At 43.8% G+C, this 23,647-nt stretch overlaps 1 protein-coding gene across 2 annotated transcripts in view; it reads left to right on the forward strand.

The window, feature by feature from the left end:
- DYNC1LI1 (dynein cytoplasmic 1 light intermediate chain 1) overlaps positions 1-23,647 on the forward strand; it is a 50,395-nt gene that overhangs the window by 6,499 nt on the left and 20,249 nt on the right. Inside the window, exon 1 of one of the 2 annotated variants that reach the window (XM_055414743.2) lies at positions 19,728-20,597. The exons of the other annotated variant lie outside the window; for it this stretch is intronic. Coding sequence (XP_055270718.1) covers positions 20,582-20,597 — 16 coding nt within the window. The 5' untranslated portion in view covers positions 19,728-20,581. Of the gene's footprint in view, positions 1-19,727; positions 20,598-23,647 lie in introns of those variants that run through there. 2 annotated transcript variants of the gene reach the window in all.

Consider the following 23,647-nt stretch of genomic DNA (forward strand, 5'->3'; position numbering starts at 1 on the left):
TTACTAGTTCAGGATAGTGTGCAGCCAAAAAAAGTCTCACAAAACACTGAGCATCATCAGGAATAAAATTCATTTCTTTTATGTTTGAATTATTGCAAGTAGTAGACCACAAGATACACATTGGACTAGCGATCTTTTCAGGGAAGTAACTTGTCAAGGAAGTGAGTGGCTTTCTGTATGAGGGCTGACTCTGAAAAGAATGAAATTGTTCAGTCAGAAACTGAGAGAAACTGGGATTAAAGATCCCCAAAGTTGTATGACTTGTGAGAAACAGGTTTTTATCCGGTGGTGCTGTTTTCTGGCATAATTGCCTATAGGAATGTGTAAGGAATAGTGCCATCACAGCTGTGCTGTTGGACTGGTAATTTTCAAAGGACTAACAAAACTATTGCTTATTATATGTTCCTGTTGCTATAAAATATACCAAATGTAAAGTGTTTTGAGAGTCCAGTGGCAGATTGGTATTTTATGATGGTCAGCAACCTATCAAGGCCACATAGTAAATAATGTAGGCCCTGTGAGCCATATGGTCTCTCCTGTAACGCTTCAGCTCTGCCCTTGTAGCCCCCAGACAGCCATAGATAATACATTAGTGAATGGGGGTGGCAGTATTTAGTAAAATTTTATTTACAGAAGGAGGCAGCAGACCAGCCTTGGCCTATGGGCAGAAGTTTGTAGCCCCTCTTTGAGAATGTTAGGGCATCAGTTTGATCAGTAAGTGCCAGGTGCCAGTTAACAGAGCTTTCTGGTTAACCGAGCATGGTGTTTGGCCCCTAACAGGTGCTCAGTAAATCAATGCTGGATGAGTGTTGACCATCTTTTCCTTAAAGCTTCCCTGTTAAACCAGCTAGAGGCATAGTCTGAACACAGGTTTAACACTTGTCAAGAGAAGCTCATCTATTTCCTCTAGAGCTACTGTCAAAAACAGAAAACAGAGCTGGGAGAAGTACAGATGTCGGGCGGTAAGAGGAGTAATTCAGTCGGTGTGACGTCCACGTGAAGGAAGATCAGCAAAAACCTTTGGAAAATGCAGAACAGGAGCCTTGAGGTAGGAAAAAAGGAAAGACCCAAGTTGAGCATGGGGCTGTGTTACTATTAAGTGAGTGACCAAGGAACTTCCTGGTAGTCCAGAGGTTAAGACTGTGCTTCCAATGCAAGGAGCATGGGTTCAATCCCTAGTTGGGGAACTATGTCCAACATGCTTTGTGGTGAGGCCAAAAAGAAAAAGTGACCATGGACTAGCATTTTGGGGTCCTTATTTTGTTTGTAAAGTAAGGGCAGTGGCCGTTAGAAAAACCTCACAGGTAACCTCTTTATTCATTAGTTCATCAGGCGTTTATTAGAGCATGCTGTGCACCAAATGCTCTGCTGGGTCATCTGGAGAAAACAAGGCTCACTGGGACCTGGTCCCTGCCCTCCAGGAGCTTATAACTATAACCTCCAGTGGGGAAAGACTCAAGCGTATGGTGAAAAGTCAAATGTGTCAGTCTGAAGTAATTGCTAAACACATTACATAAGATTTTTATGGAAAAGGTGGTGTCTGAGTAAAATTTTGCTAGTAGGTTGGGGAGGGGAACACTGCAGGACGGAGGGGACGTGTGGCTGTAGCCGAAACCCTGGTGAGAGGATCCCGAGCTGCTCAGGTGTGGGGGAGCCCTTAACCAGAGGCCCCGGTGTCAGAGTCAGCACTCCCACCACTTGTGGGCTTGTGGGCAGCTTGCAGCCTCCTGGCCTTTCAGGGAAGAGTCTTTCATATTTCCTGGGATTCACAGAACTAAAATGATGTGTAGCACACCTTCTTATTTTAAATGATGAAAGTAATTCATGTTTCCTGCCAGAGAGAAACGGAGAAGGCAATGGCAAGCCACTCCAGTACTCTTGCCTAGAAAATCCCATGGATGGAGGAGCCTGGTAGCCTGCAGTCCATGGGGTCGCTAAGGGTCGGACATGACTGAGCGACTTGGCTTTCACTTTTCACTTTCCACTTTCACACATTGGAGAAGGAAATGGCAACCCACTCCAGTGTTCTTGCCTGGAGAATCCCAGGGACAGGGGAGCCTGGTGGGCTTCCGTCTGTGGGGTCACACAGAGTCGGACACGACTGAAGTGACTTAGCAGCAGCAGCAGCCAGAGAGAAAAGCTATTTATGAGTTAGAAAAATGAAAATAACAAGTGATCTCACCAGCTGGAGGTAATCAATCTTCATTTTCTCTATGTATATAATTGTTTTTTAAACAAAATAGGCTCATACCTTATATTTTGAAATCAGATTTTTTTTCTCTTTATGTGTCAGAAGGTTTTTTTTTTTTTTAGGTATGGTGATGGATATGGATTTCCCTTTTAGTGACTGAATAATTCATATGGCTCTGTCACAAAATTATACTTGATGGGTAAACAGATTATTCTTGTTACACCCCATTTTCCACTTACCAGCTATTATCTCTGGGATAAATTCCCGCAGGTTGAGTTGCTGGGTCGAAAGTATATATCTTTAAAGTCTTCTTAAATATTATTAAGCAGTAGTCTTAGAAAGTTGTACTGTTGTACATGTCCCACTATCAGTGTGTGAAAGTACTTGTTTGTCTAACACCATTGGTGACACCGGGGAATGTTCATGTTAATCTTTGCCTATCTGGTAGGTAGGTTAAAAACTGGCATATTAATTTAAAGGCAGTTTAATTGTAGAATCCATACTATGCTTGTTCATTAACAACTATTGCATTAGGGTGACTTTGACCCTCTGGAGCCCAGGAACTGTTAATAACCATTGGGATCAGCATTTATTGGCCTTGGTGACTGTTAATTGAATTAAACTCAGTGTTCTCCAGTTCAGGTCTAGTGAGAGAAATGATAAAGGATAAGTTTTGCTTTTACTGTCATGTAGATGGCTGAGTGATATTCAGAGGTGGGGCTAAAACCGGCTGACGGAGTGTGTGTTTTGCCTGTTACTCGAGTCTTCTGCTCGGTGCTTTACTTTGGCACGTTCACTGTCTTGTAGGAGAGGGCCTTGAACCCCAGGGTACACGGCTGAGCTAGGATTCAGGGTTGGCTTTCCACCACACGCACTCCTTGACACACTGGAGGGAGGTAGTCTTGAAGCAGTGGCTGCAGATCCTGTGGCTGGTTAGTAGCTTCTCCCTGCCTTTGCCGGCTGAGGCAAGGGAGAGATGCTCTTTGAAACGGCACGAAGAGCAGACCAAACCCCCCACCCTACTTGGGTCATCCAGATAACTTACAGAAAGCCGTGCGGAAGGTCCCAGCCCCAAAGTAGCTCCGGTGGTGCCTGCGCATGCTCTTGTCACCAGAGCTTTCAGATGAAATAGGATGCTTTATTTTTTATTAATTTTAAATACGAATGTATTTTTGGCTGTGCCGAGTCTCTGTTGCTGCGCATGGGCTTTCTCTGGTTGGGGTGCATGGGCTTCTCATCGTGCTGTCTTCTCTTGTTGCGGCGCGCCAGCTCTCGGGTTAGTAGTAGTGGTGCATGGGCTTAGTTGCCCCGCAGCGTGTGGAGTCTTCCCGGACCAGGGGTTGAACCCAGGCTCCCTGCACTGGCAGACGGATTTTTAACCTTTGAACCACCAGGGAAGCCCAGTAATTCATTTTACATCATGCAAAGCCAAATCAGAGGTGTTCATTTTACAGTGTTGGTATCTTACTTGGATAAAGAAGGACTATGGCAGGTTAGAGTTCGCTGTGTTATGATTAGTATCATGATGCTGTGGGCCATAAAGTTTCCAACAGAGGTATGTGGAAGTGTGAACCAAAGCTCTGCACAGAAAGCAGGCGTCAGGGACACAGATCTGTGCCCAGCAGGGAGTGTGCTGTGCTTCAGCCTTCCAGGCAGCAGGAGAGGAAGCTGGGAGGAGAGGGAGGCCGAGCACCGATTACCTTTCCCTTTTGTCGTCCCTGTCTGTCTTGAGCTGGGGGGAGGATACTAGAACCTGCTCCCTCACAGTGAGAGAGGTAATAGAGTGGAGGCGCATTGCTGGACTTAAATACTGACCCTTCCTCAGCAAGTTGCTTAATCTTTCAGATTAGACTGTTTACCTTTGAGGATTATTGCAAGGATTATATGAGATATTGTTTGTAAAACGCTTCAAACGTTGGCATACATGGGAAGTGTTCAAGACAGTTGTTGCTAACCTAGTACAGTGTGTACTTACTGTTTCAGCCGCCCATTTTCACAATTCCTGTTTTTGTTTTCTTTTTAAAACACCAGTGTCTAGTGTATCATATCACTGATTGAGAAAGTAGGCTTGTAATAGTCCTTGAACTTTAAATCCGTCTCTTTAAAGATTGGAGATTGTCTGGTTTTATACCCCACCCTGCCTCCATTTAGAAGACAAGGGAGCAAATGGAAATTATCTGACTTGTCCTGGTTCACACAACTAATGGTGACAAGGTTATAGTTACTAGAAGTCCCATCTTCTAGATCTTTCTGTTTTTAATTCATTCATCAAATTATTATAGTGTTTATGGGCATTATATCCTGGTGTTAAACTAGAGATCTGTTGAGATAAAACAACATCATGAGCACATGTTCATGTTGACGCTGTTTTGGTTACTTTATGTGGAGTTTTTTTTCCTAATTTGGTGTTCAGATTTGAGCTTCGAAGTGAGAATTGGTGACTGTTGGTGGTTTATGGTAAAACTGAAGTTCTTTTAAGTGCTTGGATCCTGTACTTGGCTCACAGAGAGTGATTTACTTGAATAGGTTCAGATGAATAATTTGAAATACAGGCTTATTTGCTGTGGAGAATTTCACTGTAATTGGATTAACAAATTCCTCCTTTTGGTCCATCCACTAGGACAGGATTTGACCTATAGACTCTTGTTCTATGGCTAGCAAGGTAAGAACGGTGTTTGTTTTTTTACATTTTTGAAGAGTTGGGGAGGCAGAACCCAAAGATAAATATGTGACAGAGACCTTATAAGTGATCTGCAAAACCTAAAGTATTGCTATGTAGTCCCTTACAGAAAAAGTTGCCCAGTGCCTGGATGAGGACATGAAAATAACTTTATTATGATAAAGTTTGATCTAAAGAAATGTTCACTTCAGTTGCTCAGTTGTGTCCTACTCTTTGCGACACCATGGACTGCAGCATGCCAGGCCTCCCTGTCCATTACCAACTCCCAGAGTTCACTCAAACTCATGTCCATCGAGTCGGTGATGCCATCCAACCATCTCACTCTGCCGTCCCCTTCTCCTCCTGCCTTCAGTCTCGCCTAGCATCAGGGTCTTTTCCAATGAGTAAGTTCTTTGCATCAGGTGGCCAGTATGTCAGGGGTTTTTAAAATTTTTTTTTTATATTTGGGGTATAGTTGATTAACAAGGTTGTGTTAGTTTCAGGTGTACAGCAAAATGAATCAGTTATGCATATACATGTGTGTATTTTTCAAATTCTTTTACCATTTAGGTTATTGTAGAATATTGAACAGAGGTCCCTGTGCTATACACTTAGGTCCCTGTTGGTTATCTATTTTATTGTTTCTATTTTAAAATTTTTATTGGGGTATAATGCTTTATAATGTGTTAATTTTTCAGTTTCAGTTCAGTTGTTCAGTCATGTCCAACTCTTTGCAACCCCATGGACTGCAGCACGCCAGGCTTCCCTATCCATCACCAACTCCTGGAGTTCATTCAAACTCATGTCCATTGGGTCGGTGATGCCATCCAACCATCTCATCCTCTGTCGTCCCCTTCTCCCACCTTCAGTCTTTCCTGACATCAGGGTCTTTTCCAATGAGTCAGTTCTTCACATCAGGTGGCCAAAGTATTGGAGTTTCAGCTTCAGCATTAGTCCTTCCAGTGACTATTCAGGACGATTTCCTTCAGGATGGACTGGCTGGATCTCCTTGCTGTCCAAGGGACTCTCAAGAGTCTTCTCCAACATCACAGTCCAAAAGCTTCAATTCTTTAGCACTCAGCTTTCTTTATAGTCCAACTCTCACATCCATACATGACCACTGGAAAAACCATAGCCTTGACTAGATAGACCTTCATTAGCAAAGTAATGTCTCTGCTTTTTAATATGCTGTCTAGGTTGGTCATAGCTTTTCTCCCAAGGAGTAAGCATTTTTAATGTCATGGTTGCAGTCACCATCTGCAGTGATTTTGGAGCCCCAAAAAATAAAATTAGCCCTTGTTTCCCCATCTATTTGCCATGAATTGATGGGACCAGATACCATGATCTTAGTTTTCTGAATGTTGAGCTTTAAGCCAGCTTTTTCACTCTCCTCTTTCACTTTCATCAAAAGGCTCTTTAGTTCTTCTTCGCTTTCTGCCATAAGGGTGGTGTCATCTGCATATCTGAGATTATTGATATTTCTCCCGGCAATCTTGATTCCAGCCTGTGCTTCATCCAGCCCAGCGTTTCTCATGATGTACTCTGCATATAAGTTAAATAAGCAGGGTGACAATATACAGCCTTGGCGTACTCCTTTCCTGATTTGGAACCAGTCTGTTGTTCCATGTCCAGTTTTAACTGTTGCTTCTTGACCTGCTTACAGATTTCTCAGGAGGCAGGTAAGGTGTTAATTTCTGCTGTACAGCGAAGTGAATCAGCTATACATATACAGCTGTCCATATATATTTTTGGTTTTCCTTCTCCTTTAGGTCAGCACAGAGCGTTGAGTAGAGTTCCCTGTGCTGTGCAGTAGATTTCTCATTAGTTACCTGTTTCATGCATAGTAGTGTGTTGGTTTCCCAATTCATCCCACTCTTGCTTTCCCCATCGGTGTCCATGTGTGTCTCTCTATGCCTGTCTCTATTTCTGTTTTGCAAATAGATTCATCTGTACCATTTTTCTGGATTCCACCTATGTGTCAATGTGATATTTATTTTTCTGACATGACTCTGCATGAGCGTCTCTAGGTCCATCCTTGTCTCAGCAAATAGTAGTTTCATTTCTTTTCATAGCTGAGTACTGTTCCTTTGTATGTATGTACCACATCTTCTTCATCCATTTCTCTGTTGATGAGTGTTTAGGTTGCTTCCATATCCTGGCTATTGTAAATTGAGCTGTAGTGAACATTGGAGAGCATGTTTCTTCTTGAGTTACGGTTTTTTACAGTTGTATGCTCAGAAATGAGGTTATTGGATCATGGAGTAGTGAATGTTTTTAGTGTTTTAAGGAACGTCACTGTTCTTTCTACTGGCTGTATCAGTTCGCATTCCTCCCAAAAGTGTAAGAGAGTTCCTTTACTCCACACTCTCTCTAGCATTGATTTAGTTTTTAATTTTCGGAAGTACTAATTGATTTATTTTGACTCTTCTGGGTCTTCAGTGCTGCACACCGCTTTCTCTAGTTGAGGTGAGTGGGGAGCGCCTCTGTACTGCATTGTACTGGCTCCCGGTTGTGGGCCCCTCTTGTTGCAGAGCAGGGCTTTATGGCACGTGGGCTCAGCAGTGGTGGCATGTGGTTCTGGGGCATGGACCCGGTGGCGCACAGGCTCAGTGCCCTGTAGCACGTGGGATCTTAGTTCCCTGAGCGCAGGTCAGATCTGTCTCCTGCATCGGCAGGCAGCTTCTTAACCACTGGACCGCCAGGGAAGTCCTTCCATCGTTTACTGTTTGTAGATTGTTTTGATGATGGCCATTTTGACTGGTGTGAGGTGTTATCTCATTGTAGTTTTGATCACTCTAATAATGAGTGATGTCGAGCATCTTTTCATATGTTTGGCCATCTGTGTGTCTTCTTTGGAGGAATGTCTGTTTAGGTCTTCTGCCCATATTTTGGGTGAGTTTTCTTTTTGGTCTGGATTAGCTGTTTGTGTCTTGTGTGTGTGTATACACACATATATTTGTATATATAAATATGTATATGTGTATATATATTAACATATGTTTATTTATTTGGCTGCACTGGGTCTTAGTGGGATCTTTGATCTTCATTGGGGCATTTGGGATCTTTAGTTATGACATGTGGAATCTAGTTCTCTGACCAGGAATCAAACCTGGGTCCCCTGCATTGGTGATGTGGAGTCTTAGCCACTGGGCCACCAGGGAAGTTCTGAGCTGTTTGTATATTTGGAGATTAATCTTTTGCCAGTTGCTTGGTTTGTAAATGTTTTCTGCCATTCTGAGAGTTGTCTTTTCATCTTGTTTATGGTTTCCTTTGCTGTGCAAAAGCTTATAAGTTTAATTAGGTCCCATTTGTTTATTTTTGTTTTTATTTTCATTACTCTAGGAGGTGGGTTGAAAAAGACCTTGTTGGAGTTTGTCAAAGAGTGTTATGTCCATATTTTGTTTTTAGAGTTTTATAGTGTCTGACCTTACGTTTAGGTCTTTAATCCATTTTGAGCTTATTTTTGTGTATGGTGTTAGGGAATGTTCTAATTTCATTCTTTTACATGTAGCTATCCAGTATTCCCAGCACCACTTATTGAAGAGACTGTCTTTTCTCCATTGTGTATTCTTGCCTCCTTGGTCATAGATTAGTTGACCGCAGGTGCATGGGTTTATTTCTGGGTCCATCGATCTGTATTTCTGGTTTGGTGTCAGACCATACTGTTTTGATTACTGTAGCTTTGTAGTTTAATCTGAAGTCAGGGAGCCTGATTCCTCCAGCTTTGTTTTTCTTTCTCAGGATTGCTTGGGTTATCTGGGGTCTTTTGTATTTTTATACAAATTTAAAACATTTTTGTTCTAATTCAGTGAAAAATGCCATTGGTCATATCATAGGGATTGCATTGCATTTGTAGGTTGCTTTGGGCTTTCCTGGTGGCTCAGTGGTAAAGCAATGGCAAGCCACTCCAGTACTCTTGCCTAGAAAATCCCATGGATGGAGGAGCCTGGTTGGCTGTAGTCCGTGGGGTCGCTAAGGATCGGACACGACTGAGCGACTTCACTTTCACTTTTCACTTTTACACATTGGAGAAAGAAATGGCAACCCACTCCAGTGTTCTTGCCTGGAGAATCCCAGGGACGGGGGAGCCTGGTGGGCTTCCGTCTATGGGGTCGCACAGAGTCAGACACGACTGAAGTGACTTAGCAGCAGCAGCAGCAGTAAAGAGTCTGCCTGCAGTGCGGGAGACCTGAGTTTGATCACTGGGTTGGGAAGATCCCCTGGAGAAGGGGATGGCTACTCAGTTCAGTGTTCTTGCCTGGAGAATTCCATGGGCAGAGGAGCCTGGCGGGCTATAGTGCCATGGGGGTGCAAAGAGTCAGACACGACTAAGCGACTAACACTTTCACTTTTTGGGTAGTATAGACGTATTCACCATATTGATTCTTTCAGTCCAAGAACATGGTGTATCTCTCCATCTGTTTGTGTTGTCTTTGATTTCTTTCATCACTACCTTACAGTTTTCTGAGTTCAGCTCTTTTGCCTCCCTAGGTAGGTTTATTCCTAGTTATTTTGTTCTTTTTTGTTGCAGTGGTAGATGGGATAGTTTCCTTAATTTCTCTTTCTGATCTTTCATTGTTAGTGTATAGGAATGCAAGAGATTTCTGTGCATTAATTTTGTATCCTGCAACTTTGCTAAACTCCTTGACTAGCACCAGTGGTTCTCTGGCAGTATCTTTAGGATTTTCTGTGTATAGTCTAATCTGAGAACAGTGACAGTTTTACTACTTCTTTCCCAATTCGGATTCCTTTCATTTGTTCTCTGATTGCCGTGGCTGGGACTTCCAAAACCATGTTGAATAGAACTGGAGAGAGTGGACATCACTGTCTTATTCCTGATATTAAAGGAAGTGCTTTCAGCTTTTCACCATTGAGTATGATGTTAGCTGTAGGTTTGTTGTTCAGTTCAGTCGCTCAGTCGTGTCTGACTCTTTGCGACCCCATGAATCACAGCACGCCAGGCCTCCCTGTCCATCACCAACTCCCAGAGTTCACTCAAACTCATGTCCATCGAGTCAGTGATGCCATCCAGCCGTCTCATTCTCTGTCGTCCCCTTCTCCTCCCGCCCCCAATCCCTCCCAGCATCAGAGCCTTTTCTAGTGAGTCAACTCATCACGTAAGGTGGCTAAAGTACTGGAGTTTCAGCTTTAGCATCAGTCCTTCCAATGAACACCCAGGATTGATCTCCTTTAGAATGGACTGGTTGGATCTCCTTGCAGTCCAAGGGACTCTCAAGAGTCTTCTCCAGCACCACAGTTCAAAAGCATCAATTCTTCAGCGCTCAGCTTTCTTCACAGTCCAACTCTCACATCCATACATGACCATGGGAAAAACCATAGCCTTGACTAGATGGACCTTGGTTGGCAAAGTAATGTCTCTGCTTTTTAGTAACGTATTATTTATTTAGCCTCTCCATGTTTGTGTTCTTTGCAGTCTTTTTTCTTGTAGTTGCTTTCTAATCTCATAGCATTGTGATCAGAAAAGATGCTTGATATGATTTCAGTTTTCTTAAATTTACTGAGGCTTGCTTTTTGGATCAGCATGTGATCAATTCTGGAGAATATTCCATGTGCACTTGGAAGAATGGGTATTCTGCTGGTTTTGGATGGAATGCTCTGTAAATATTAAGTCCATCTGATCTGATGTGTCATTTAAGGTCTGTGTTTCCTTACTGATTTTCTGTCCGGATGGTCTATTGATGAAAGTGGGATGTTAAAGTCCCCTACTATTACTGTGTAACTGTCAATTTCTCCTTTCATGGCTGTTAGTATTTGCCTTGTATTGGTGTGCTCCTATGTTGGATGCATATGTATTTACAGTTGTGTCTTCTTCTTGGATTGATCCCTTGATCTTTATGTGGTGTCCTTCTTTGTCTTTTGCAGCAGTCTTTGTTTTATTTATTTATTTATTTTTTTAATTTATTTTATTGGAGGCAAATTACCTTACATTAATATATTGGTTGGTTTTGCCATACATTGACATGAATCCGCCCCCGGTGTACATGTGCTCTCCCTCCCGAACCCCCCTCTCACCTCCCTCCTCCCCATATCCTCCCTCCATGTCATCCCCGTGCACCAGCCCCAAGCATCCTGTATCATGCGTCGAACCTGGACTGGTCACTTATAATAATATACATGCTACAATGCCGTTCTCCCCAATCATCCCACCTTCACCCTCCCCCACAGAGTCCCAAAGACTGTTCTATATGCCTAAGTCTCTTTTGCAGTCTTTGCAGTCTTTGTTTTAAAGCCTGTTTGTCTGATATGAGTGTTGCTTCTCTCGCTCTCTGTTGGTTTCTATTTGCATGGAATACCTTTTCCATCCCCTCACTTTCAGTTTGTATGTGTCCCTAAATCTGAAGTGGGTCTCTTGTAGCCGCATATATCCACGTCTTACTTGTTTTTGTATTCATTCAGCCAGCCTGTCTTTTTATTGGTTTTCATCTGTTTCCAATTAAGGTCATTATTGATTTGTCATTATTGTTTCTACTGTCATCTTCTTAATTCTTTTGAATTTTTTTGTAGGTCTCTTTTCTTTCCTTCCTCTTTTGTTCGCTTGTGATTTGATGACTAACCTTGGTATTGTTTTTGGATTTTTCTTTTGCGTAAGTGTATCTATTGTAGATTTTTGGTTTGTGGTTACCTTGAAGCTGTTTGTTAAAGTATATTTATTTATTTTTGGCTGTGCTGGGTCTTCGTTGCTGCGTGGGCTTTTCTCTAGAAGCTGTGAGTGGGAGCTACTCTAGTGGTGGCGTGCAGGCTTCTCATTCCGGGGGGCCTCATGTTGCAGAGCACAGGCTCTAGGGTGCACAGGCTTCAGTAGTTCAGGGCTGAGGGCTCAGTAGCTGCAGCTCCTGGGCTGTAGAGCACAGGCTCGGTAGTTGTGCCACACAGGCCTAGTTCTTCAGGGCATGTGGGGTCTTTCCAGATCAGGGATCGAACCATGTCTCCCGCACTGGCAGGCAGATTCTTTACCACTGAGCCACCAGGAGAGTCCTACCTTGAGGTTTTGATGTAGCAGTCTGTATATAAACTAGATTGTCTGAAGTTGCTGGTCTTTTCATTATCACTGCTTTTCCAATATCCTGCGTGTGTACTCTCCTCACAATTGCTAGTTTTATAAACTTTAATCTTTTGACTATGCCATGCAGCATGTGGTATCTTAGGTCCCTGACCAGGGATGGACCCCGTGCCCCCTGCATTGGAAGTGCAGTGTCTTAACTACTGGATGGCCAGGGATGTCCCATGGTTGCTAGTTTTGACATCACATTTGTGTGTGGGTTATTTCCTACCTTTACTATATGTTTGACTTTACCACTTGTCATTTTGCGCTTGTAATTTTCTTGTTTCTAGTTGTGGCCTTTTCTGCCTGGAGAAGTTCCTGTAGCATTTGTTGCAAAGCTGGTCTGCTGCTGCTGCTGCTAAGTCACTTCAGTCGTGTCCGACTCCGTGTGACCCCATAGATGGAAGCCCACCAGGCTCCCCCATCCCTGGGATTCTCCAGGCAAGAACACTGGAGTGGGTTGCCATTTCCTTCTCCAATGTGTGAAAGTGAAGTCGCTCAGTCGTGTCCGACCCTTAGCGACCCCATGGACTGCAGCCTACCAGGCTCCTCCATCCATGGGATTTTCTAGGCAATAGTACTGGAGTGGCTTGCCATTGCTAGTGGTGCTGAATTCTCTTAGCTTTTGCTTGTCTGGAAAGATTTTGATTTTTCCTTAGAATCTAAATGAAAACCTTGCTGGGTAGAGTATTCTTGGTTGTAGATTGTTCCCTTTCATTGTGTTAAATATAACTTGCTACTCCCTGCTGGCCTGCAGAGTTTCTGCTGGAGAAATCGGGTGATAACCTTATGGGAGTTTCCTTGTTTGTTAATTACTGCTTTTTTCTTGTTGCTTTTAATATTTCTTCTTTAATTTTTGTCAGTTTGATTACTGTGTGTCTTGCCATATTCCTCCTTGGGTTTATCCTGTCTGGGACTGTCTGCTTCCTTAACTCAAGTGACTGTTTCCTTTCTCATGTTAGGAAAATTTTCAGTTATTGTCTCTTCAAATATTTTCTCAGGTCCTTTCTCTCTCTCCTTCTCCTTCTGGGACCCTTATATGCAAATGTTGGTGCATTTAAAGTTGTCCCAGAGGTCTCTTAGACTCTGTTCTTTTTTTCTTTTTCTTTGTTCTGAGGCAGTGTTCTCTGCCATTCTGCTATCTTTTCCATTCTTGTGCCTCCCCTTATGCTGCAGTTGGCTCCTTCTAGTGTATTTTTTATATAGTTATTGTTTGTCTCTGTTCTTTAGTTTTTCTAGGTCTTTGTTAAATATTTCTTGTATCTTGATCTGTGCCTTCATTCTCTTTTTAAAGAAAATTATTTTTGGCTGTGCTGGGCCTTCATTGCTTTGCAGGAGCTTTCTCTAGTGCAGCAAGTGGGGGCTACTCTTGTGGAATGTGGGCTTCTCATTGCAGTGGCTTCTCTTGTGGAGCGCAGGCTCTAGGTGCGTGGGCTTCAATAGCTGAAGCATGGGGACTTGGCAGTTGCTTGGGAGCTCAGTAGTTGTGGCACGCAGGCTGAGCTGCTCTGTGGCATATGAAATCTTCCCAGACCAGGGATCGAACTTGTGTCCCTTGTATTGGCAGGTGGATTCCTATCCACTGCGCCACCAGGGATGTCCTGTTTCCATTTTTTTCCTGAGATTTAGGATCATCTTTACTACCATTACTCTGAATTATTTCTCAGATAGATTGCCTTTCTCTGTTTCCCTTAGTTGTTCTTCTGGGATTTTATATTGTTTCTTCATCTGGAAAATATTCTGCTGCTGTCTCATTTTATCTGACTTTCTCTGATTGCAGTTTCTGTCCCACAGGCTGCAGAGAGGTAGTTCTTGCTTGTGCTGTCTGCCCTGTGGTGGGTGATACTAAGAGACTTGTGTAGGTTTCTTGGTGGGAGGGACTTGTTCCTACCCACTGGTGGGTGGAGCTGGATCTTGACGTTTGGTGGGCAGGGCTGTCAGGGGATATGTTTAGTGGGCAGCCTTCAAGAATACTTTAAGCTGTGTTTTTGCTAATAGGTTGGACTGTGTTCCCACATTGTTAGTCTCCAGCATTGGAGCTTGCAAGCTGTTGGGAGGGGCCAGGTCCTGGTGAAAAAATGGCAGCTTCTAGGAGGGCTCCTGCCACGAAGTACTCCCCAGAACTACCTCCACCAGTGTCTGTCCTTGTCGTGAGCCACAGCCACCCCTCACTTCTGCAGGAGACCTTCCAGTACCAGCAGATATGTCTGGCCCAGGCTTTTATGAGGCCAGTGCTTTCTACCTTGTGTTCTGGTGCGCGCTAGACTGTGTGTGCGCTTTCTAAGAGTAGATTTTCTGTTTCCTTCAGTCCTGTGAAGTTGCAGCGATCAGTATCTGCCCTTTAAAGCCAGATCCCCTGGGGGCTCCTCCTCCCATTTTCAGATCCCCAGGCTGGTGAGCCAGACGTGGGGCTCAGAACTTCCACCCCTGAGGGAGAACCTCAGGTTATAATTATTTTCTCTTTTGTGGGTTGCCCACCTGGTGGGTATATGATTTGATGTTATTATGATGGTGTCCCTTCCTACTGCCTCATTGTGGTTGCCACTGTGTGTTTGAATGTAGAATTATCTTTTTAGGTAGGTTCCAGGGTTTTTTTTTTTTGGTCAATGGTTTTTCAGCTGTTAGTTGTGATTTTGGTGTTCTCATAAGAAAAGATGAGCTCATGTTCTTCTTCTCTGCCATCTTTTCTCTGCGGTTACATTTTGTTTTTTGCGAATTTTTTTTTTTTGGCCATGCCCTGTGGCTTGTGGGATTTTAGTTCTCCAACCAGGGATTGATTGTGGCAGTGAAAGCGTGGAGTCCTAACCACTGGCCTGCCAGGGAATTTCCTGGTTTGTTTTCAGAACTCCTTTAAAATATGATCCCTAAAAAAATCTAGTATGTAAATGCAAGTTTAGATAAACTATTTAGAGAATAATTTTAACATCATCGCTAAGGAGTGCTTTATAGAAGGACTTTCACCTTAGTCTCTTTAAACAGGAACTGTCTTCTTGTACAAGTATGTGTTTACAGATCATAACTGTTTGGCTGGCACACTTAATGCTGGTGTGTCTGTTTCACCACCAGTTGAAGGCTGAGGAAGTGAAGATAAGGCTTTCTTGAAGTTCGTAGATGACAGGTAGGTGCGTTCTTTCAGCATTGTTTGAAACCACACAGGCCCTGTAGTCCTACTTGCCACTTTAAAGATGTTAATTGTATAAAATGAAGGATGTATGTAGTTTTTAGTTTATTTTGCTTTTTTAGGCTCTGTGTTTTGCTTTCCAAAAATAACTTGGAGGTTAGTGACTTGTTTCTTGAATAGTTTGGCCATTAAAGATGATTTTAAAATGTCTTATCAATTCCAATAGGCATGCTGAATTTTAACACTTTGATCTTTCTAATTGCATAATAGAATAAAGAGAGAAAGTTCATGATGGACTTAGTATCTTCAAACTTATTTCAGGTTGGCTGTGGCAAGGCAGTTGAATACTGATGACTCTATACAGTGACTGGAAGGTTTTTCTAAGTTTAATGAAGGAGGTATTTTTTATGATCTGTCACTGATGAGAGTTTTATCAGTCAGTCAGTCAGTCAGTTCAGTCGCTCAGTCGTGTCCGAATCTTTGCGACCCCATGAATCGCAGCACGCCAGGCCTCCCTGTCCATCACCAACTCCCAGAGTTCACTCAAACTCATGTCCATCGAGTCGGTGATGCCATCCATCCATCTCATTCTCTGTCGTCCCCATCTCCTCCCGCCCCCAATCCCTCCCAGCATCAGAGTCTTTTCCAGTGAGTCAACTCTTCGCATGAGGTGGCCAAAGTATTGGAGTTTCAGCTTTAGCATCAGTCCTTCCAATGAACACCCAGGATTGATCTCCTTTAGAATGGACTGGTTGGATCTCCTTGCAGTCCAAGGGACTCTCGAGTCTTCTCCAGCACCACACTTCAAAAGCATCAATTCTTCGGCGATCAGCTTTCTTCACAGTCCACCTCTCACATCCATACATGACCATGGGAAAAACCATAGCCTTGACTAGATGGACCTTGGTTGGCAAAGTAATGTCTCTGCTTTTTAATATGCTGTCTAGGTTGGGCATAACTTTCTTTCCAAGGAGTAAGCGTCTTTTAATTTCATGGCTGCATTCAGCATCTGCAGTGATTTTGGAGCCCCCCAAAATAAAGTCTTCCACTGTTTCCCCATCTGTTTGCCATGAAGTGATGGGACCAGATGCCATGATCTTAGTTTTCTGAATGTTGAGTTTTAAGCCAACTTTTCCACTCTCCTCTTTCACTTTCATCGAGAGGCTCTTTAGGTCTTCTTCGCTTTCTGCCATAAGGGTGGTGTCATCTGCATATCTGAGGTTATTGATATTTCTCCCGGCAATCTTGATTCCAGCTTGTTCTTCCTCCAGCCCAGCATTTCTCATGATGTATTCTGCATAGAAGTTAAATAAGCAGGGTGACAGTATACAGCCTTGACATACTGCTTTTTGTATTTGGAACCAGTCTGTTGTTCCATGTCCAGTTCTAACTCCACCATTGTGATTATCTGGGTCATGAAGTTTTATAGGTAATAGTAAATCATCGTAGTTGATACTGGTAAAGGCTCAAGATAAGCGATGACAGATGAGGTATAGTTATGAAAATAGAGACTCCACGTGGTTGTGAGTAAGATCAGAAGGTTGTTGCGAGCCTGGAGCCTGCGTGCTGCTGTTACTGAGGCCCCTGCTCCTAGAGCCAGTGCTCCTCAGCAGAAGCGCCACCACGGCGAGCAGCCCGTCTCCCGCCACTGGAGGGCAGCCCCCGCTCTGCACAGCTCGAGAGAGCCCGTGTGCAGCAGGGAAGATGCAGCACTACTGAGAAAGGATGATAGTGGTAAAGGATCCTCTGTGACTAGGACCGATGCTGTGGAGTGAATGTGTCCCCCAAATTCTTGTTGAGATTCTAACCCCAGTGTGATGGCATTAGGAGATGGGGGTCTTTGGCAGATGATTAGCTTATGAAGGTGGAGCCCTCGTGAATGGGATTGGCATCCTTACAAAAGGAATGCTAGAGAGCTGTCTCACCCTTCCTGCTGTGAGGGGACACAGCAAGAAGACTGTTCCTGACCCAGGAAGCCAGCCTTACTAGACAGACATGCGAACATCTTGACCCTGGACTTCCCGGCCTCCAGAGCTGTTAAAAAGAAATGTCTTTTGTTGAAAAGTCACTCAGCCTATGGTTTTTTTATTTAGCGGCCTGAAGAGACATGGTTCCTGGTGTTCTTATGTGTGTGTTCTGGGCTGTGCAGGATCTTCATTGCTCTGTGTGGGCTTTCTCTGGGCGCAGAGAGTGGGGTCCACTCTTAGTTGTGTGCAGGCTTCTCATGGCAGTGGCTTCTCTGGTTGTGGAGCGCAGTCTCAAGGCACATTGGGTTCAGTAGTTGCGACACACAGGCTCAACAGTACCAACTGGCAGGCTCTAAAGCGAGGGCTCAGGGGTTGTGGAGCATGGACTTAGTTACTCTGCAGCATCTGGAATCTTTCTGGACCAGGGATCGAACTTGTGTCACCTACAGTGGCAGGCGAATTTTTATCTACTGTGCCACCAGGGAAGTCCTGGTTTCTGGTTTTGATGAGCCAGCAAGGCCAGTGCCTGGTAAGAATGGGATAATTTCTTTCCTGTAAGCATCTTAAAAGCAAGGAGTTTATATCCTGCTGCTGTTAGGAGACCTTGCTTAGAGAATGTTGAAAGAAGGGGACAGATGTGACCCACTGAAGGAAGCACACAGATAAGCCGACACACTGCGATGGAGTGAGCGTGTGTTGTTGGAAGTACAAAGGAGGCTACTTAAACCAGAGTTTTGGAGACAGGAGTCTAGCGGATACTAAGCTGAGACCAGAGAGATAAGGTAGGGTTCTCCCAGGTGTAGTGAAGGGAGGTTCCAGAAAGAAGTGACAGCATGTGTGAAGATTTAGAGTTGAGAGAGCGAGGCCTCTCTGTTGCCCTGGAAGAAGTTATGAGTGGCTGCAGCCTCGCGTGCGGGTGGTGGGACGTGATGAGAGAGCGGCAGGAAAGGGCGGGGGGCTTTGTGAGGGATGTTGACCTCTACTGTTGGCTCTTTACTGTGAGAATAGCAGGAAGACCCTTAAGGAGTTTTTTCTGACATCTTAACGAGAATTCCAAACGTAACAGAAAAGTTGAAGGAATTTTACAGTTAGTACTCATATACCAAAACCAGATTCTGATATTAATATTGAACTGTTTTTGCCTTATGTAACCATGTAACCATGAAGAAAAAATTCATTTCAAAGTAAATTGCACATATTGGCGTATTTCCCTCTAAATACTATTAACTAGAATCCCTTTCAGGGTTTTAAGAGAATGAGTGGCATGATTGTTTTGGGAAGTTTACTCAGCTGTAGGATGTGGAATGGATTAGAGTGTGGTATGAACTTGGTGAATGTTCACTTTGGAGCCGTAGGTTTATATAGTGAGAGAAGAGAGCTGGGAGGTGGCTGTGGGTTAAGACAGAAAAAGCAGTCTAACATGGGATGTGATTGGAAATCGTGTGTAACCCTAGAACAAGACTGTATCTTTGCTAATGCCTCAGTTGAGCTTTCTGGAAATACTAGGTAACAAATGAGATTTTGTTTGCAATGTGTTTTTATTGGTCTTTAGGAAATCTGTTTTCAGTTGTCCACATTTGTCATCAAGACAAATTATATCAGAGTTCATTTAAGTGTTTTTTTTTTTTAAGAAAAGGGACAGCAACAGAAAATGGTCATTATAATTGAGGCTTAAGATTTATTTTAAAAATGTGTAAAATATCTATATTTACTTTTTCAGCCAACTGTTTAACTTCCAAATGTCATTAATGTTGATGAGGGGAGAAATTTTGTTCCCGAAAAGATTTTATTTCAGTAAGCAAAGTGTATCTTCAAACATCTTGAGAATTCTCTCTCTTATATTTGGAATATTCTTTTTTTTCAAGGTTATTTTGTTGTCCCTGCCGTCGTTGCTGTGAGCGGGCTCTCGTGGTGGCGAGCGGGAGCTGTCCTCTAGTGGGCGTGCTTGTGGCAGTGGTGTTTCTTGTCGTGGAGCCTGGGCTCTCGGGGCTCGGGCTTTCGCATTTGTAGCACGTGGGCTCAGTTCTCGTGACCACCACGTTGACAGCGGATTCTTAACCATCGTACCTCCAGGGAAGTCCCAGGAGTCACACTTTGGAGAAGGTTGACTTGCCTTCTCGGGGGAGGCTTGGGCGACCGTCACTATGCCCGCACAGTGTTTGTGACTGTGGCCTGGCCGGTTTCCTCACCTGTAAGTAGACAGGATGTCATTAGAGTTCCTTATAGCCTGTGTGTGTTTATTTAATGTTTTTTATTCTCATTGTAAACACTTGTAATTTGTTACCAGAAATGAGATATTTCAGAATCCAGGGTTGGAGGGAAACCGCTACCATATTTACCATTTTACGTTTATTTGACAGTATACTCTTTTTTCAAATTTAATGTTGTAAAATTTTTCTTAAAATGGATCCTCAAGGTTTAAAATTCCAGGAGAGAAGAAATTACCAGTATAGTAAAGGTAAAGTTAGTAAATAATAAAGTATGGGCCATTCCCGGTCCTTAGACGTAGAATCAGGAGACTGGGAACATAACCACCCATCACTGAAAGGTAGTTGGGAGAGAGGAATGTGTTAAATTGCTTTTCTTCTGAAAATAAATGGCCCCTGAAAGCAGGAACACCTTATTATTTTGTCATAAGACAGAAATAATAAGCAGTATGTTTAATTGTCCTCTGAAGATTTAGTTGTGTGTGTTTGGTATATTGGAAAGTGGACACTTAAAAAAAATGTATTTATTTGATTGCACTGGGTCCTAGTTCTGACACTTGGATTCTTTAGTTACAGCATGTGAATTCTTAGTTTGCAGTATGTGGGGTCTAGCTCCCAACCAGGGAGGGAACCCAGGACCCCTGTACTGGGAGCGCAGAGTCTTAGCCACTGGACTACCAGGGAAGTCCCAAGGAAAGAGGGTGTTTTGGAGTTCAATTTTTTATCACTTCAGATCCTGACCTTGTCATTTCCTAACTATTTGAGACTTTGGATAAGACATTTTAACAGTTCTGAACCCTAGTATCCTTAAATGGACGTGCTCATCATGCCCCCAGAGATGTGGCTGTGTTGGAATTAGACTGTTGGTTAAATGCAAATGATGGATATGAGAGATGGACATAAAGTGAGTGGAGCGCTGAAGAATCGATGGTTTTGAACTGTGGTGTTGGAGAACACTCTTGAGAGTCCCCTGGACTGCAAGGAGATCAAACCAGTCCATCCTAAAGGAAATCAGTCCTGAATATTCATTGGAAGGACTGATGCTGAAGCTCCAATATTTTGGCCACCTGATGTGAAGAACTGACTCATTGGAAAAGACCCTGTTGCTGGGAAAGATTGAAAGCGGGAGGAGGAGGGGACGACAGAGGATGAGATGGCTGGATGGCATCACCGACTCGATGGACATGTGTTTGAGCAAGCTCCAGGAGTTGGTGATGGGCAGGGAGGCCTGGCGTGCTGCAGTCCATGGGGTCGCCAAGAGTCGGGCACGACTGAGCTGACTGAAACACATGGCGGACTGTCTCTGTGTTTGCTGCCACTGCTGCTGCCATGGAGACGGAGGCAGCAGTTACTGATGGTTCTGACTGCTCGGAATGTGGGTGAATGAAGGTAAAGGACAGTCTTGTAATGTTTCTTATGTAGAAACACGTTGACGAACTTGAAATTTCATCTCTTTTCTATCCTAACTTCTGAGGCTTTTGCATTTCAAAGCCATTAATGCACAATAATACACAGGCTTCCCTAGTAGCTCAGCTGGTAAAAGAATCTGCCTGCAATGGGGGAGACTGAGGTTTGATCCCTGGGTTGGCAAGATCCCCTGAAGAAGGGGAGAGCTACCCACTCCAATATACTGGCCTGGAGAATTCCATGGATTGTATAGTCCATGGGGTCTCAAAAGAGTCAGACACAGCTGAGCGACTTTCACTTCCACTTTCAATATATAATAAAGTTTAAAAACCCTCCCTATGTGGTTAAGGGGACAAAATTTGTATCTTTCATTCAGGGGTTTGTGAAAGTTGTATTAATATTTTCCCACATTTTTTCTTGTTTGCGACAGTTTATCAGTGGCTGCTTTGTAGGCAGCTTAGGAACATATACCTTCCATTGTGAAGAGTTAATAAGCACTGGGGATGAAGCAGTCATCAGCAGACAAAAATGCCTGGTCCTCTGGAGTTTTGGGTGTTGGAGAGTGACTAAGCAAAAAAACAACAACAGAAAACCTATGTTATGTTAGTGAGTTCAGTGGAGAAAAATAAAAACACACAGTAGGATTGTTGGGAGGTTGTGATTTTTTTTTTCCACTAAGATTTTTTTTGTTTTCTAAGGTTGTGAGTTTAAACACAGTGGTTAGAAATAGCTTACCTGAGGACCTGCTATTGAGGGAGGTTGGGAGGAAGCTTAGGTAACAAACTTACATAAATTTCTGAAGAGAGTATGTTCTAGATGGGAGGGAACAGTGGATCAAAGCCTTGAGGTTGGAATGTTACATTAATAATTAGGTGGCAAGATAACAATACTGCTTTTATAGATAACTCCGGAGAGTTACTCATGGGACCTCTAAATGGGGATGAACAATGAGTAGTTGAGCAGCTGAGACTGGAAGGAAATCTGAAATTCACTAGATTATAGGTGGTATTGAAGTCTTGTGTGGAGATTCTCTTGGAATTGTATGTAGAGTGAGGAGAATAGGGGTCTGAAGAAGGAACCCTGGGAAACAAAGTCGTCGGATGGGGTTGGAAACCTTCCAGGAAGACTTAGAGCCGACCACTGAAGGCAAGTGGGAGAACAGCAGAGGGTGGGGCAGGGGACAATCTTTCTGCCTTCTGTGCCTCCTTGCCCTCTCTGCCAGCTCCCAGCCAGACCAGCCTTTGAGTCCAGCTGCCCCCACGCCCACCCGTAACACGCTAGTTCAGGCCTGCCTCTCACTAGCATCCCACTAATAGTCTAGTATAGTAAGTCCTCTACGTGTGAACAAGTTCTGTTCTGAGAGCTTGTTGATATCATGTTCCTAAGTCCAACAGGGTTAGCCTAGGTACCCAACTAAAAACTGTCTATAGAGTACTGCGCTGTAACAGGTTTATAATACTTTTCAGACAAATTATATGTACAGAAAAAACAAAACAAAAAATAAAGCATTTAATCTTACAGTACAGTACCTTGCCTGCAGCGCAGGAGACCCAGGTTCGATCCCTGGGTTGGGAAGATGCCCTGGAGAAGGAAACGGCAACCCACTACAGAATTCTTGCCTGGAAAAATTCCATGGACAGAGGAGCCTGGCGGGCTACAGTCCCTGGGGTCACAAAGAGTCGGACACGACTGAGCGACTAACACTTGTCACCTTGTAGAGTAGTGCAGTGCAACACCTGGCATGCAGGGTCTGGCAGTGAGTGGAGAGGCAGTGAGAGTTACTGACTGGAGAGGGAAAGGAGGTGGGAGATGGTAGAGCTGAAGGGTGTCAGCGACGGGAGACAGAGCAAGCTGCAGTTTCACTCATGCCTGATGTTCACATTTTCGAAAGTTTGCAACTCGGAGGTTTGTATGTAAGAGACTCACTGTATCTCCTTACTCTCAAACTTACCTTTTCAGTCACCCTTCCACACATTTGCGATAGCAGTCTTTCTAAAATGCCTAAATACCACCAGTGACTCGTCAGGATCGCGTCGAACCGTCTCAGACTGGCGTAGGATGCCCTTCATAATCTGGCGTTCCCTCTTTGTCCTCACTTTCTGGCCCCTTTCTTCCTCACATCCTACATTTCTTGCATTCAAATTATCAAAGACACTTCTTTGCCTCCAGGCTCTGCATGTGTTTTCTGGCTTCTTGGAATGAGTAACTCAGTATGGTTCATGAACACTACAAGTTTTGAGTGACATATTACCTTCTCTTCAAAACCCTTTTGGACTTCCTGGCAAAACCAGAGTCTTCCTTCGGGCTGGCTTCCGCTTGTTGCCCATTTCTGGTGTAGTCCTGATGACAATGTCTTGAAATCACCTTCTGTTTGTTTTCCTCCCCAGTTTATAAGCTCGTGGGACAGCAGCTTTGACCTGTGGATCTTTGTATTCCTAGTGCCAGGCTTAGTGCAGTAAATGTCTATGCAGCGGTTCTCAAAGTTTGGTCCTTGGACCAGTAGCATCAGCAACACTGGGAGCTTGTTAGAAATGCAGATATGTGGGCCCCACCCCAGGCTTACTGAACCAGGAACCCAGGAGGCGAGGCCCAGCAATGTGTTTTAACAAGCCCCCCAGGTGAGTCTGATGCATTTTTGAGAACCATTAATCCAGTGAAGTGAATGATGGTAAACAAACTCTGATCTCACAAAAGTAAGGGAGAGCCCTTCCACTTGTATACAGACCTTAGAAAAAGGAAACAGCCACGCTATAGTGATGGCTGCAAGAACTTAGAATCGTAAGCACATGTCCTTATGATTGACGGTATATGTATGTGTGTGTGTTTAATTCATTTATTTGACTTCTCCGCATGGCATGTGGAATCTTAGTACCCTGACCAGGGATCGAACCTGTGCCCCCTGTATCGGAAGTGCAGAGTCTTAACCACTAGTTATTGTTGTTCACTTGCTAAGTCACATCTGACTCTTTGCAACCCCATGAACTGCAGCATGCCATGCTCCTCCGTCCTCCTCTATCTCCCAGAGTTTGCTC

The sequence above is a fragment of the Moschus berezovskii genome, chromosome 24 (genome assembly GCF_049115385.1).
Source record: "Moschus berezovskii isolate FMDL1 chromosome 24, NW_MosBer_1.0, whole genome shotgun sequence".
Taxonomy (NCBI): domain Eukaryota; kingdom Metazoa; phylum Chordata; class Mammalia; order Artiodactyla; family Moschidae; genus Moschus; species Moschus berezovskii.